Below are 14,900 nucleotides of genomic sequence, written 5' to 3' on the forward strand. Positions count from 1 at the left end.
ATGAAAACAACAAAAGTTGAACAGTTAACAGTTGAACTTAACTAACAGTCTCAATGATGTTGACAGATTGCTTGGGCATCATGAAAGAGGTGGTGTAGTACTGCAGTTTAGTCTGCTTTATATCTCAGCAATGCAAAACTTTCATACATATATAGCTAACATAAGTATACTAGAATATTGTAACATGAACACAGCTGTAAAACACAGCAACATGATATGAGTATTACTAATGACAATTAATTGATTTGTTCAGCAGACAAATCCCCAAACTACAAATCATAATGCACTAAGACTGACTAATATTTTGAATTTGCTCTCCCTGTGATGTCACCATGGTACATCAAATTTGTGTTAAACTAAAATCATGTAATGGGTCATTGTATCTAATACACACAGCAGCAGTATCAGCAGCATTAGGCCAGCAGGCTTTATTAGAGGATAAACCAGTCTTATATTTAGTTATTCTAAAGTACAATTCATTGACAAAAGTTCCACAGTATGAAGTTGACACACTAATGTAAAGGTTTGTCCATCATAAATCACTGGAGTTGTGCAAAACAGCCAAATCAGCAAGGCTCACACTTAAGATTTAGTCGATCCAACGGCAACCCTTCAAACAAAAAGGCAGAACAAGTTAATGTTTCATTTGAATGTAACAATCCAGTTATATCAATTTGAGAGGAATTTGTTCTGAGAGACAAGATAAAAACAATAATTGCCTTTGGTCTGACAAGTGATCTATATTTCTCAGAGAGCGCTGCACTCATTGTTGTTGTGTAAACAGTTATTCTGGAACATAGCAAACAAGGCATTACATTTGACAGACACAAGCACTGATTACAATATGTAATATAGGTTACATGACAGAAGTTTAACTAGACTATTTATTGTTTATTCAGATTCCCATTCGCTATTACACAAGGCATTAGCTACTCTTCCTGGGATACGATGATTTAACATGCTGTCCTCTTTTAAGACTTTTATAGTATCTCTAAATTAACTCCAGATGAAAATCTACAATATATGAATCTGAAACAAGGGCCAACTCACATGACTGCTGATTTGAGGAAAAGGGAACCGAAAACATTGCTGTCCACATAACTGCCCCAACTCAGGGGAGATAAGTAGTCATGTGATTCACTAAATAAATGGATGAAGCCATAATCAACAGATAACTTCCTTCTTACCCGTTACACACTGGAAACTGTGTCAAAACCTGGAAGAAAAAGACTACATTACAAATCTATTCATTCTTCCATTGTTGAAGTTCAGCAAATGCATGGTCTCAATTTGTCTGAGGAAATGTGGAATGAAGAATACATAAAACAGTTTAATTGGACGATACTTGCCGTATAAAGTGTATCCATGTTGATGTGATCTTGACCAGTTAAATTTAATGCTTTGCTGGCAACCACTCTTTAAGGAATAATCAGAACAGAAATAAGAAGTATTTTACAACCAACTATGCAGACTGTATTTACTGTATTGCATGTATGATTGAGTAATGAGTGCAACACTGCAACTGCTCATGAGTCACAGACCTTCGAACATCCCCTCCTGGGGAAGGAACCCAGTGGTCATAGTTTGTCTCCACTCTGTACCATCTGGAATTGAACGGAACATATTTTTCTGTTTTTTAATATCAACACTTGACACGCCACTTCCACAGCATTCTGCTCAATATAATACTGAATGACCCTTTGTTTCACATACGCTCCGTTCAGTGGATCCAATGGCCAGATATCAGCAGGGCCTTTCCTGTCCCTGGTTATAACAACTCCTTCCCCTGCCTTCACTCCGGCCACAATATAATACACTCCTGTGATTATAGGGATTTTGGATAGCCGCATCACTGCATCCTGAAAGTCCTCAGCTCCTTCCAAGGTCTGTTCAGCAAAGAATCAGTCAGTTAGTTCAGTGTGTTTGCACATTTAACCAATTTACTAGTACAACTCATGTATATGCATACTTTACATTACTGCCAACCTTTTTCAAAAGCCACAAATGTTATAGATTTTAGAATAAGACTAATTGTAATCACGCTGAGCAAGACTGAGCTGGTTGAGTGTCTAAGCAGAAGTACCGGAATTTGGTGGAAGTAGCGCCCAAGGAAATTACGTTGAGGCTTGACAAAGCATTTTACATTTTACGTTTCTGGGGAAATTACATACAACGGAAGTCCCGCCCTCTTTGCATTAAGTCGTGATCAGGCTTTTCTTCTCGGAGAAAAGGCTGGGATCATTGGTCGGCCAGTTGGCTTAACAACGGACTAACCAATTGCAGAGAAATCTTCCCTCCGGGTGATTTTATCAATGGGCTAAACATGGACCCATTTTTCTCCCCAATTTAGTTGTTATGCCAATTAAGCTACGTCTTACTCCTCCCACTCCCCGCTGATAGGTGCCCAGCCCATAGGAATAGAGGGTATGCTCGTGACATCATCATCATACCCGGCCGGAAGTTATGCGGGAGTGAGTGGCAAAAAATTACTTTCTGAAACCTGCCGGTGAAGTATATAATTTCCCTGGCCACAGGAGCGCCTAGTGTAGTCAAAAGTCAAACGCACCTCCCTCACCAACCAGCTAACTGGGGTTCTTCTCAACAGGAAGGCAGACACCACATTCTTCCAATAGTCCCACCAGTGGTCTTTACCTGATTACAATGTAACACAGTGTAACACAAACAAGCTTGAATACAAATGAACAGCAACAAACTGACTTAAAAAAAACTTTCTGTAGCTGATATGGTCCTACCGCGCTGGTCCCCAGAGACGGTGAACTTATTTGGGCTCTGTCCTGTCCACAGGCCAACATAGCCTGCAAATGAGGTTCCACTGTACACCACCTAGAGTTTGCCAACAACAATTGTCTTCATCTGATCACTTGGGGCTTTCATAGGGCACATAGGTACAATAATTGTCTCTGGTGATGAGGTATAGTACAACAGTTTATAAACACTTTAAACGATCATTGAACTGATAAAGATTAGTTCTGGAACAAAACGTACCTGGTTATTCTTGAGAAATATTAGGTTGACAGTAAGATTCCTTAGAATGTCATGTGGGTAATCTAAATTCCGGCCATGATATATTTTGCCATTTGTGTCCTGTGCAACGATGCTGGTGCAAAATCTGGGAGTAAGTACAAAAAGTGTGTTCATACTATACAGAGCACCTACTTTCAATATATTGGGTCCATGGTCCCTATAATAAACTTTGCCCAAGAGCTGTAACAACATCGTTTTTAAATCTTACGCAGATATTTCGTAGGCGAAGTTGAGAAGGATGATATCTGAGGGACTTGCTTCAAAGTGTGAGGCCATGCCACGGATCTCCCCTGCATAGGGTTGAGGGAGGTAGTTTTCCAACGCCGTCACAAGAGGAGCAATTGCATGATGCACCCATTTTGGAACAGTGTTACTACAAAAAAGAAAACAAAGGTGACATATATCATTTATTTCACTAGGCCTATCTCACAAGGGAAAACTGAGAAAACTGTGGGATGGAGGGCATTTGATGTAGCCAAGTAAGCCAACTACTTAAACATCTTCTTTACAAACATTGCAACAACGCTGGTTAACAAACTGCCCTCCCACTCTGGGCGTTGTGGTGGTAAAGATTTTAAACTGACAATGGTAACAACTGAGGAGGTACTTAAAAAACTGAGTGCCCTTCAACCCCACAAGGCCACTGGCTATGACAATATACCCTCCAAATTTCTCAGAGACTCGGCCATCTCTATAGCTCCAATCATCACCCACATAATAAACCTCTCCATCAAACAGGGACAGGTCCCCCAAGATTTCAAACTGGCCAATTTCCTACCCTATTTCTATTCAAAACAAACTGGTCAGGCTACTACTTGGCCTCACTCCCCGAACCCACCTCACCCCTCCCCACTTTGACAGGCTGGAATGGCTTAGGTTTGATGACAGAGTACAGCACCTTGCAATGGGTCTGGTCCACAAGATTCGCTACACCACCAAGATACCCATGTACCTGTCTAAATACGAAGTCCACACCCACAACACCAGAGGTAGTTCAAGAAACCATGTGCAACTCAGATTTGGCACAAACAAGGGACTACCGGTATATTCATTTCGCTCCTATGCCACCAAAATGTGGAACGCCCTACCAACAGTCATAAAGACATCTATAGTGCAAGAAAAAGACAAAAAACAACAACAACAAAAAACAACAGTTTTAACAGTTTTTGTATTGAGTTGTACTTGAAATGTACTGTAATTCTGCAAACTGTTAATAAATCAATCAATCAATCAATCCAAAAAAAAGCTGCAACATTAATAACACATTAATATGCGGCCATTCTGCATAATGAGCATACAACGTTTCGTTCTTGGAAGTATTTGATGCGAACACTTTGTACAGTTGCTTACATCTTTGAATGCACAACATTTAGGGCAGGCTATGCAACTTGGAGTTCTGCACTTGTTTATTACATTTCTCGCGCGCGCGCACACACACACACACACACACACACACACACACACACACACACAATATATATACTATGCTATAGCCTATGTGCAACTTACTCAATTATTTGAGCGGCTGCTTCCCTCACGAAGTTGATATCAAATGCTTTCGTTAAAGGCTCCCATCGAATTTCGGGGGGATCATCCAAGCTGATGTTTACCACGGGCGGAGCGAAGTCAGTCCTGGATGGTGCTGTTAGGTATTTTCTGTGGTTTTGTGGGTGATGGTCATGAGTCCTTTGCCCTTTTAATCTTATGACCCGGTGTCTCCTATGGTCTTGCCAAATTATGGATTATGCATTGCCCTGTGACTGACATTTGATGTCACGCTGTCCCACTGACTGTAAAATAGTATGGTTCTGGCCCCGCCAGAGTTTAGATAGTAACACTGCTCTCCTAGCTAGCGTTGGTAGATAAGAATTGTTTTGTTTCCATTTGCCATAACACCCAGCCTCTGTGTTTTTGCCCTTGAAGTTAGTATTCGCTCTAACAGACTGCAAACTGCACTCAATGACGTTATGCCCTGTCCCCCGGTTCCACTAACTGATATTGCATGTCCGGACTATCTCTGCCCCGTGAGATAGTTCCTGTATGCAATATTCGTGACGTCTTGCATTATCTGTCCATTTGTAAACAAATATGTTTATTGACCTTGTTGTTCAACACATTTTCCGGTGTATTGATTACGGTATGCTATATTAACCATGTTCAATTTGGACATGGTCAGAGATCCTTGTGGAAACGCTGTCCGGATTACATGCCTTCTTCTCTCCCGATACAATGGTGAATATGAATATATCTGATTGAACCCCCTCCTAGCTCTGCTTGTCTGAAATTGTCTTCCTTGTGTCTGTCAAATTCATTCTAAGGTATTTTGGTTAACTCTGTAATACTCTGACTTTTACTCATTATAGTTCAAAAGGTTTTTATAACCATTTCTGTAAAGTTACCAGCCTTCTGCTTCTATTCCAGTGAAGAGTATTTATTGTAATTAGATTACTTCCAAAAGTATTTATACAGTTCCGGTGTTCCCGGAGCTCCAAGCTCTCTGCTATTGAAGCCTTTCCTTATTTATCATAGTCTTTATTCTAATACAGTCCTTTCAAGTATAATGGTGGAAATATTCCCATCAATTTGGTCCAATCTTGCCGTCCTTTAACGAGTATAAAGCCTAATTTATTTGATTAAGCTTATACTCCTCCTAAAGGCAAAGAATCAGTTCCCTTATATTAGCTGCTCTGAAAAAGAAAACAAAACTCAGTCCTGTAGATTCACTCCCTAAAACTCCCTCAAATTCACTTGACACACACAAGGAAGAGATCAGACAAACACTTTTTTTTTGAGCATGGGGTTTCCTTTTGATCAGTTTTCGCCATTGTATCGGAATGGTATGTCATCAGATTTCGACGGACAAGCGATTTTTTATTTTGGGGTCCATGAACGGCTCACGTCTCAACAGTAGTGAACACTTCATGGACCTCTCCACGGATCTGTGGACGAGCGATCGACCCATGGGGCTTGACAAGCTCGGCTTGTCCATGGTCGGATGGTCCTCCACAGACCCAAACCTGCTCCAACCCCGGCTGTCTCTCTGCTGCTGGGTCCTTCTTCCTACGGACAATGATTGTCTGCTCCGGTTTCTATACAAGTTAAGTAAATCAATGCTTGATGTCTTTCTCAGTCTACCTTTAGCTTAAATAGATTATACTGTCATTATAATTCTTCCCCTGATACCACCTCGAGCAGCGAGGCATTAATTTTTAGTTGTTTATCAACTTCAGACAAAGTAGCGGAATTATTTTGAGTTCTTTCTGTCTAATGTCATAAATTGTTTTTAGAATTGTCAGTTTGTGGACCATAACTACATATATAGACTTCCAGCACTCGGTTTAGAACGATCGCTTCATTGTGTGCGGGAAGTGTATATATGTATTATTCTATTTATTCTTGCTTTCTACTCTGAGTCGACACGGAGCGAGCGAAGCAAGGGTGAATTTTCTACCTTATAACGGTCCATAAACTGACTGGCGTTCATTCACACGCTTTTCCCAGTGCTTAGCACTAATTAATTCATTCAATTTTTAACATCCCAAAACAATATAAGTTATTAATGATGCCATTATTCAATTTGACTATTTGATTCCCATTTTTAAAGATACATTTTGACTTTTTATCTGCTATTCACATTCACTTGGTCTAAGACACTCTCTATTTTAGAGGGGGCTCTTCTTATCAGTGGTATTTGTGTGGGAGAGACTCTGTCTCCTCTCCTCTGTGTGAGCGTGTACACGCTATGCGGCCTTGTCTCATAAGAGTTTTCCCTCTCACTCTCTGTCCTGCTCCTGTTCGTCTATGTCTGGTCCTGTCTCATACGAGCTTTCCCTACTGAACACCAACAGGGATTTTTAACTTATCATGATACGACCGTTGACCATTCAATACTTTCATCCTATAATAATTAGGTTCAAATTATTTCTCATATCATTGACGCTGAGACGTTCTATTTCTTTCCCAGATAAACTTTTTAGAATACAGTTCAAAACATTTCTCCATCAAATGTTTGTGTGTGCATGTGCGTGCGTGCTTACTTTGTTATGTATCCCAGATACAGTCTTAGTGTGCGTGCGTGTGTGTGCACGTGTGTGTGTGTGAATCCACCCCTGCTGTATGTTTTGATTTACGAATCTCCCATTTCACTCCCGGTAGTGTTAAGGTGTGTGCGTGTGTGTGAGAGGAATCCTCTCACTCTGTCTGTGAGCCTGGCTCATACGAGCTTTCCTTCGTGACTGTGTGCAACGCCATCTTGTTTCATAACTTTAGAAGTGTTTTAGGTAAAGCCAATCTAATATCCTGACTTTTAGTCAGGGAGCCAAAGAGTACATTTTTCATATTTCCAAATGATAGTCAGGGAGCCTAAACGCAAATTTAAATTTTGGTATTTATACAGTTTTTACTGCATTTCATACATTTTTAATGGCCTTAGTACAAATTTCACTTTATCCTATTTCAACAGAGAACCTCCATCTCCTTCATGTATGTTTGTGTCTGTATGGGCCTGTTTTGGGTCTCTCTCTCTCTCTGTGTTTACATGTGTGCGTGTGCGTGAGTAAGGAACATTTCACTTTACATTTGGTTACAACTCTCCACTAATTTCTACATTTAATATTACATTATTAAGAAATATAGGATCGTGACGACAATTACTGTCAGACTCCGATTCCACCATTTCTCAAGTATAGCCTCCATTCTACCAAAATACAACTAAATAACATTTAATATTTCATTTTTAAGTTAGGTTAACTTCCCAGTATTATTAATTTATTTATTTAAATTAATTTTAATTTTAATTTTTTCAATTTTAATTTTGAATTTTAATTTTGAATTTTAATTTTGAATTTTAATTTTGAATTTTATTTTGAATTTTATCTTAATTTTTTTAATTTGAATTTGAATTTGAATTTCATTTTGAATTTTAATTTTGAATTTATTTATTTTTCTTTATGTTGACAATTCAGGTGCTATAGTCCATAGTACTAACACCAACTTATCACCTAGAACAAAAAAGCAGATGTCTTGATATCTCACTCAATTAGTTAAAACAAGTTCCCTATTATAATAGTGATTATTATTGTATTTTTTTTTTTGTACTTTACTCTCTTATCCTTGGTCGTTCGGAGATGTGCTCTCCCTCCCTATAAACTGTGTATATGCGTACATGTGTCTCTTCATATGTATCCTCCCTCCATATAAAGGTGATATGCGCACGGTTAAAGAACGGTTACGAGAAGTACAAATATAAATATAATTATTCTATTATTTTATGTAAAAAAAAAAAAGGAGAAGAAAAACCATATCCTGTTTTAAGTACCAATACTTCTATTTCGCGAGCTGGTGGACTGTTGACTTCCTGTAGCGCTACTCGATGTCACAGATAAACCGGTTTTCATTTTCTCTGTGGTTCTCACTTTTCTCTCTTTTGGCAATTTCTGTGACTGTGCGACTAGTCTCTCAGTTGATTAGCGGCAAGTAGCTAAGCCGATGTGCACGCAGAAAAGTACGGCATTACTCGTGGGGTGAAGATCTCAGTTTCTTCACATCCATCTTTCACTATATCTCAGTTTATTTTGAAAGCCATACCAGTATTGTTTACTAAGCCCAGTATTGTCTTATTCAATACAACGCACCATTAATTTCTCAGTTGATTAAGGTGCCAATTACATCAGTCATTGTCTTATTTAATACAGTGCACAACTAGTTTCTCAGTTGATTAGTGTGCCAATTACATCAGTTATTCTGTATTAAATGCGGTTTTAACGCTCAGAAGTCACAACTAGTTTCTCAGTTGATTAGTGTGACATTTGGAAGACATAATTTAAGGCAAAACATGTGTCGTTCGGATTCAAACGGTCAGCAGTAAGATTGGAGAAATATACATACTTTCTCCCTAGACCTAAAGAAAAGTAGAAGAGTAACTTTTTTGAACCCACAAGACTTGAAGGGGAAGGACAGACTCACTGTTGCTGGGTAAAATAGATCTTCCCGATAAGGGGAGTCTACCGTCGATATAGTCTCTCTCGATCCTTCTCTCTTTGTGTACTATAGAAAAACATCTCTCTCTAACTGTCTTGTACCATGTGTTCATTATCAGTCGTCCACATGTCTGTTGAAGTTGAATCTGATATACACATACTTTCGATCTCTCTTTCTCGCTATTTCTCCTGGGTCTTCTGCAATGCGCTCTTAACTGTGTAAATGCGTGCAAGGGGGAACATCTGTTTCTCTAGGTACCCTCCCTCCATAAAAAGTGCATGTTTGAGGAAAGCTCAGGAGAAATATAAATAAGTATTTAAGTATTTATTATTTTGATAATACAGTGCATAACTAGTTTCTCAGTTGATTAGTGTGCCAATTACATCAGTTCATTAGTTATTCTGTATTAAATGCGGACTTAACGCTCAGAATTCACAACTAGTTTCTCAGTTGATTAGTGTGACATTTAGAAGACATAATTTTGTGCATAACATGTGAACGATCAATCGTTTACATCCTTTCTCTGTCTCTCTCAGGATATGGTATTATTCTCCTTGGTAGTTCTGCAATGTGCTATAAACTGTGATATGCGTAGATTGGGGGAACATCTGTTTCTCTAAAATACCCTCCCTCCATAAAAAAGCATGTTTGAGGAACGCGTAGGAGAAATATAAATATGTATATAAGTATTTAAGTATTTATTATTTTGATAAGACCCAGTTTGTTTATATTCTTATTCCTCCTTCGTCGATCTCCCTACGCCCTCCCTCCATCCTAGTAATGTACAAATGCGATGGGAAGAGCGCTCAGGAGAAATAAATAATATTTATTTTTAAGATACCTTTCTCTTTCTGCCTTTCACCTGCCCAGTGTACATGCGCAGGTGTATGAACCAGTTTGATAATGGGTTGTCAGAATTATTGTTTCATTTCATTCACCAGTTTGTTCTTTGTTTTTATGTTTTATCTTTAGATACGGATCTCTGTGCGTGGTCGTGGTCAAGGGACAAACCACGGAATTTCGACTTCCACAAAATACGAGGGAGATTGCTCTGCTGGTCTGACTGGTCTTCATTTGTGGTTGTGGACGTCGACATTCCTTCAAGGTTTGCCACTTGATCCCGAACCAACTCAGAACCGTCTGAATTCACTATGGTTAGGCCCAACCCCCAGAACAGTCTGCCCTAATCAGTTGCCCATAGATTTCCATATGGAACAAAGTTATTCCACTCACGTTTCACCAGACATTTGTTGTATGTGGTTTATTAAATGTTTTTCTTTTCTGTTTGCTAATTTCTGCTTCCCAAGCCATGTTCCCCTAATATTTACCTCTCTCTACCTAATAGTAGAATAATATTAGATTAATCATCCCTTCTCCCCTCTATTGAATAAAATATTAGTTGAAATATTCCATTCTCCCCACAATTAAATAAATATTAGGTCATTTTGATTTGATTTGATTTAATATGTACTGATTTTATTTTGACTGACAAACATAGACCATGTTCCTCTACTACCAGTAGACAGATATGACCAACTATTCCCTCAGCATTGACAGCAGGAAACTGATAGTTACCGGACATTGACTGATTGCTCGCTTATCCTGACGGGTAGACAGGTGACATTTGACTTAATTGACTTTTTGTATTACTTTTAATAAAAAGGTTTTTAGCCATTCCATTCTATTTCATAATAAGATCTGAAAGCCCATTACATAAATTGTGTAAACTGAATTATCCCATTTTTGGACAATCGATATTTGGACAATCTAAATTTCATTCCATTATGATTCATTATCCCACCTCATCATATTTTGATTATTTAAAATTTCATATTTGATTCATATTTCCCCTGAATTGGAATATCCCTCCCTTAAAACAGTTCACCCCTTTGACCTTAAATTGTTTAATATAGGAACATCTCCTTCTCCATTTTATTATTTTGGTTTTTATCATCATGATTTTGATTGAACTAGGCATTAATCTCCCCAAGAATCCACTTGATTCTATAATTGACCTTTATATGGTACTAAGGGACTCCCAAAGACATTGTTGCGACATCGCGCAGGAGCGCCCCACCATCACAGTACCCCATTACCCCCTCTCCAAGAACTATGATAGGACACCCAGCCAGTTTTCTCCCGTTTGCTGCAGAGATCAAGCATATCTGTACATTGAGAAACTAAGTTCATGTCGGGTCACCTATACAGGGGGGGGAGGGGGCGAAGAATGGGCTCCGACAACGAGCCAAGAAGAACTAAAGCAGGCAGTCCGCTCTGACCATGAGCTGATTGACTGTCCGAAGAACTCTCGCAGCAGTTCCGACCACGAGCTGATTGTGAGAATGAACATTTGTTGCTGGGTCCCGAGGGGACCCCGAAGACGAGCTCTAACGAACACTGCTGCCGGCCTGGAGGCTGCACCAGTTGCTGGGTATCGAACCCCGAAGACATCATCGCGAGAGAAAAACCATTCTCTCTCTCTCCCACAGTACCATCTAAATAAGGATTATATGCCTAGTACAGTCAATTATTATGTTTTTTTTATTTTTCATTGTTCCTGTTTCGTTCCAGGTTTTGCCATTCTGTTCCATTTTGATTCATAGTAAAAAGTAAGTTTTCCCCCTGAGGATATGATATTGTCAAAGGTCACATGACCCTTCGCCCACAAATGCGATGGATCTTGTTAGGTATTTTCTGTGGTTTTGTGGGTGATGGTCATGAGTCCTTTGCCCTTTTAATCTTATGACCCGGTGTCTCCTATGGTCTTGCCAAATTATGGATTATGCATTGCCCTGTGACTGACATTTGATGTCACGCTGTCCCACTGACTGTAAAATAGTATGGTTCTGGCCCCGCCAGAGTTTAGATAGTAACACTGCTCTCCTAGCTAGCGTTGGTAGATAAGAATTGTTTTGTTTCCATTTGCCATAACACCCAGCCTCTGTGTTTTTGCCCTTGAAGTTAGTATTCGCTCTAACAGACTGCAAACTGCACTCAATGACGTTATGCCCTGTCCCCCGGTTCCACTAACTGATATTGCATGTCCGGACTATCTCTGCCCCGTGAGATAGTTCCTGTATGCAATATTCGTGACGTCTTGCATTATCTGTCCATTTGTAAACAAATATGTTTATTGACCTTGTTGTTCAACACATTTTCCGGTGTATTGATTACGGTATGCTATATTAACCATGTTCAATTTGGACATGGTCAGAGATCCTTGTGGAAACGCTGTCCGGATTACATGCCTTCTTCTCTCCCGATACAATGGTGAATATGAATATATCTGATTGAACCCCCTCCTAGCTCTGCTTGTCTGAAATTGTCTTCCTTGTGTCTGTCAAATTCATTCTAAGGTATTTTGGTTAACTCTGTAATACTCTGACTTTTACTCATTATAGTTCAAAAGGTTTTTATAACCATTTCTGTAAAGTTACCAGCCTTCTGCTTCTATTCCAGTGAAGAGTATTTATTGTAATTAGATTACTTCCAAAAGTATTTATACAGTTCCGGTGTTCCCGGAGCTCCAAGCTCTCTGCTATTGAAGCCTTTCCTTATTTATCATAGTCTTTATTCTAATACAGTCCTTTCAAGTATAATGGTGGAAATATTCCCATCAGGTGCGATTAGACAAAGCAAAATCAGCTCCAGTACACGCCACATAGCGAACTAACGAACTAACTTCAGAACGAACTAAAACAAGCAGTGTCACATTGTTCTCATCTTGAACTTCCGTGTTTTGGGATTGGAAGTTGAGAGTAGACCACGTGTCGTGGACACTGAGAACACTGTATTGTTTCTAGAAGCATCGAGCCGAGACATGCGCAAGTTACAAGGACGTTTCACTTTCACCCCATGCCCCCACGTGTTCCTATAGTTTCTGTGTTTACCCTCAATCTCATTTATGGGTTCAGTGGAGGCAACCAAAACATGGACGTGGATCAAAACACGATTCTATGTTGAATGCATCGCACACAGGGAACTGCCTTTCGATGATCATCTCTATCTCATTATTCAACGCTCCCCGGCGTCCCCGCACAACTTTACAACTGTGACATAGGCAAATGAAATCACTCACGTCACAAGTTTACAACTTTTACTCGGAAACGGACTTCGATCCTATGATCCTGTAATGGATAATAACAATGTAATAATATTAATGCTATGATATGCATGTGCGGGTTGACAAACTCGTGTGTATAAAGGAAAGATCATGGCGAAAGAAACGTCAGAATGCTGAGTTATTATGTTGCAACTGCGAGAATAAACATCTAAAAACAAACAATTATTAAGGTCATTTAATTTATATTATTCAGTCGCCGGTCGTAGCCAGCAGGTAGGGTGGCCAGACGTCCGGTTTCACGCCGGACAGTCCGGTTTTAGACCCACCTGTCCTCCTCCCACCTCAACCTCTGGCCGGACACATAATTGTCCGGTTTTTTGTGATATACAGTGCTTGTGCCATAACTGTCATTTACGTCGTCTGCCTGGGTATTAAAATCTCTGCAGCGCTGCTCAGCTCCGAAGCGAGTGGAGACGTTCGGAGTGTTGCCATGTCCGCTTAATTATAAGCGACTTTGGGCTTGTTTTATATAATAGGCTACTAAGCCTAGTCAGGCTTCTTTTGGGCTTGTTTTCATAGACATGGTTGCTTGGTTCTCTTCCAAAACCTGGCAACACTGCCAGTGGGATGGTCGGTTTGTTACTTTGTTGAGCCTCTCACAATCAATTTAGTATAGTTAATGCAGAGATAAATAAACCAAATATGCCGAAATGAAAAACTACATTTAATGAGCAATATGGAGCTCGACATCATAAAGAAAGGGAGGCTAAAGCACTGTGAACATACATATAGGCTACTGGCTTCATTCTATTTCTATGTCCTATACACCGATGACCATAAGACTGTATAAAAAACCCCACAAGAAAGAGATTAAACATAAAACATACCGGTATCTAAACATGAAATAAAATAAATTGATTATAAAATGAATGGCCTTTGTGGTACCCTATAGCCTAATTTAAAAATGTTAATTTAATTAGCAAATATATGTTCTCTGTGGACATAATGCTGGAGAGGATGGTGGTGAAAATCAGGTGCAATAGTAGTAGTAATAATATTAATATCTGGAATCTGGGGGGGGGGGGGGGGGGGGGGGGGTCGGGGGAGCGAGCCCCGCAAAAAGTGTCCTCCTTTCTGAGGTCTTGCAGGTGGCCACCCTACCAGCAGGTGGTGCTGCGTACCTCCTGAAACCTATGCCTGAAACGCCAGTGGAAGGTAGTTAGATGATGGAAGCACGAACCGGACAGGAGGGGGCGCTGTTGCAATAGTTTTGATCTGTTATACGACGCTGTAACTACATTTCTGCATTTCTGAAGAGAAACAATTAGATAGCATTAGATTAGATATGGAAATAACATAGAAAGGATATGAACGTAAAATTAAGTAAAAAATCCATCTTTCCATCTGAGAATATCATATGCCATTTTTGTTGTCCTCAAGTTGCAGAAGGCATGGTGACCCATGACGGTCTGCCCTTAGAACACTTAGATTTCTTAATGGTTACAATCAGAAGACTTGCAAGAGCACTTGCATGTAGTGTCTCTTTTTCAGTGTACTTTTTACAACAATATGTTTGTTGTTTGTTTTTCTTCAGTTTCTTCCCCCAACAAAGTCAGAGATTAATTGATTGTTGTCAGTCTTTTTATTTTATGCTTGTATTGTAAATGTATGATATTCAACTACTTTCTAAATTTAAAATAAATATATCAAATAGGCTATCCATCAAATAATTCACTAGATTGCAGCATGCACCATTCCATGTAAAGCTCTATTATAAATCCAATATTTTAACTATTTAGTGCTTGTAATATAA

General features: G+C 39.4%; 1 protein-coding gene across 1 annotated transcript; it reads right to left on the reverse strand.

Annotated features, from left to right (window-relative positions):
- Window positions 1-406: 406 nt before the first annotated feature.
- On the reverse strand, window positions 407-4,687 carry LOC308335688 (N-acylethanolamine-hydrolyzing acid amidase-like). Its single transcript, XM_080792821.1, has 11 exons — window positions 4,555-4,687; window positions 3,254-3,418; window positions 3,007-3,130; window positions 2,754-2,844; window positions 2,567-2,652; window positions 1,714-1,886; window positions 1,542-1,604; window positions 1,350-1,416; window positions 1,188-1,216; window positions 720-789; window positions 407-610 (listed from the first exon to the last, which is right to left on the reverse strand). Exons 2-11 carry the CDS (start codon window positions 3,319-3,321, stop codon window positions 590-592), a joined length of 792 nt encoding a protein of 263 aa, XP_080648947.1. The 5' UTR covers window positions 3,322-3,418; window positions 4,555-4,687; the 3' UTR covers window positions 407-589.
- Window positions 4,688-14,900: the final 10,213 nt, after the last annotated feature.

This window comes from Protomyctophum bolini (genome assembly GCF_963924005.1).
Source record: "Protomyctophum bolini genome assembly, chromosome: 2".
Classification (NCBI taxonomy): Eukaryota; Metazoa; Chordata; class Actinopteri; order Myctophiformes; family Myctophidae; genus Protomyctophum; species Protomyctophum bolini.

What these genes read in the sequence shown, in the direction of transcription:
- LOC308335688 (XM_080792821.1), bottom strand. Translation starts at nt 3,321, where the DNA reads ATGGCCTCACACTTTGAAGCAAGTCCCTCAGATATCATCCTTCTCAAC. An exon ending in TATTTCTCAAGAATAACCAG is followed by an intron (nt 2,845 to 3,006) that starts GTACGTTTTGTT and finishes GGCAAACTCTAG; the next exon opens with GTGGTGTACAGTGGAACCTC. An exon ending in TTAGCTGGTTGGTGAGGGAG is followed by an intron (nt 1,887 to 2,566) that starts GTGCGTTTGACT and finishes TTTGCTGAACAG; the next exon opens with ACCTTGGAAGGAGCTGAGGA.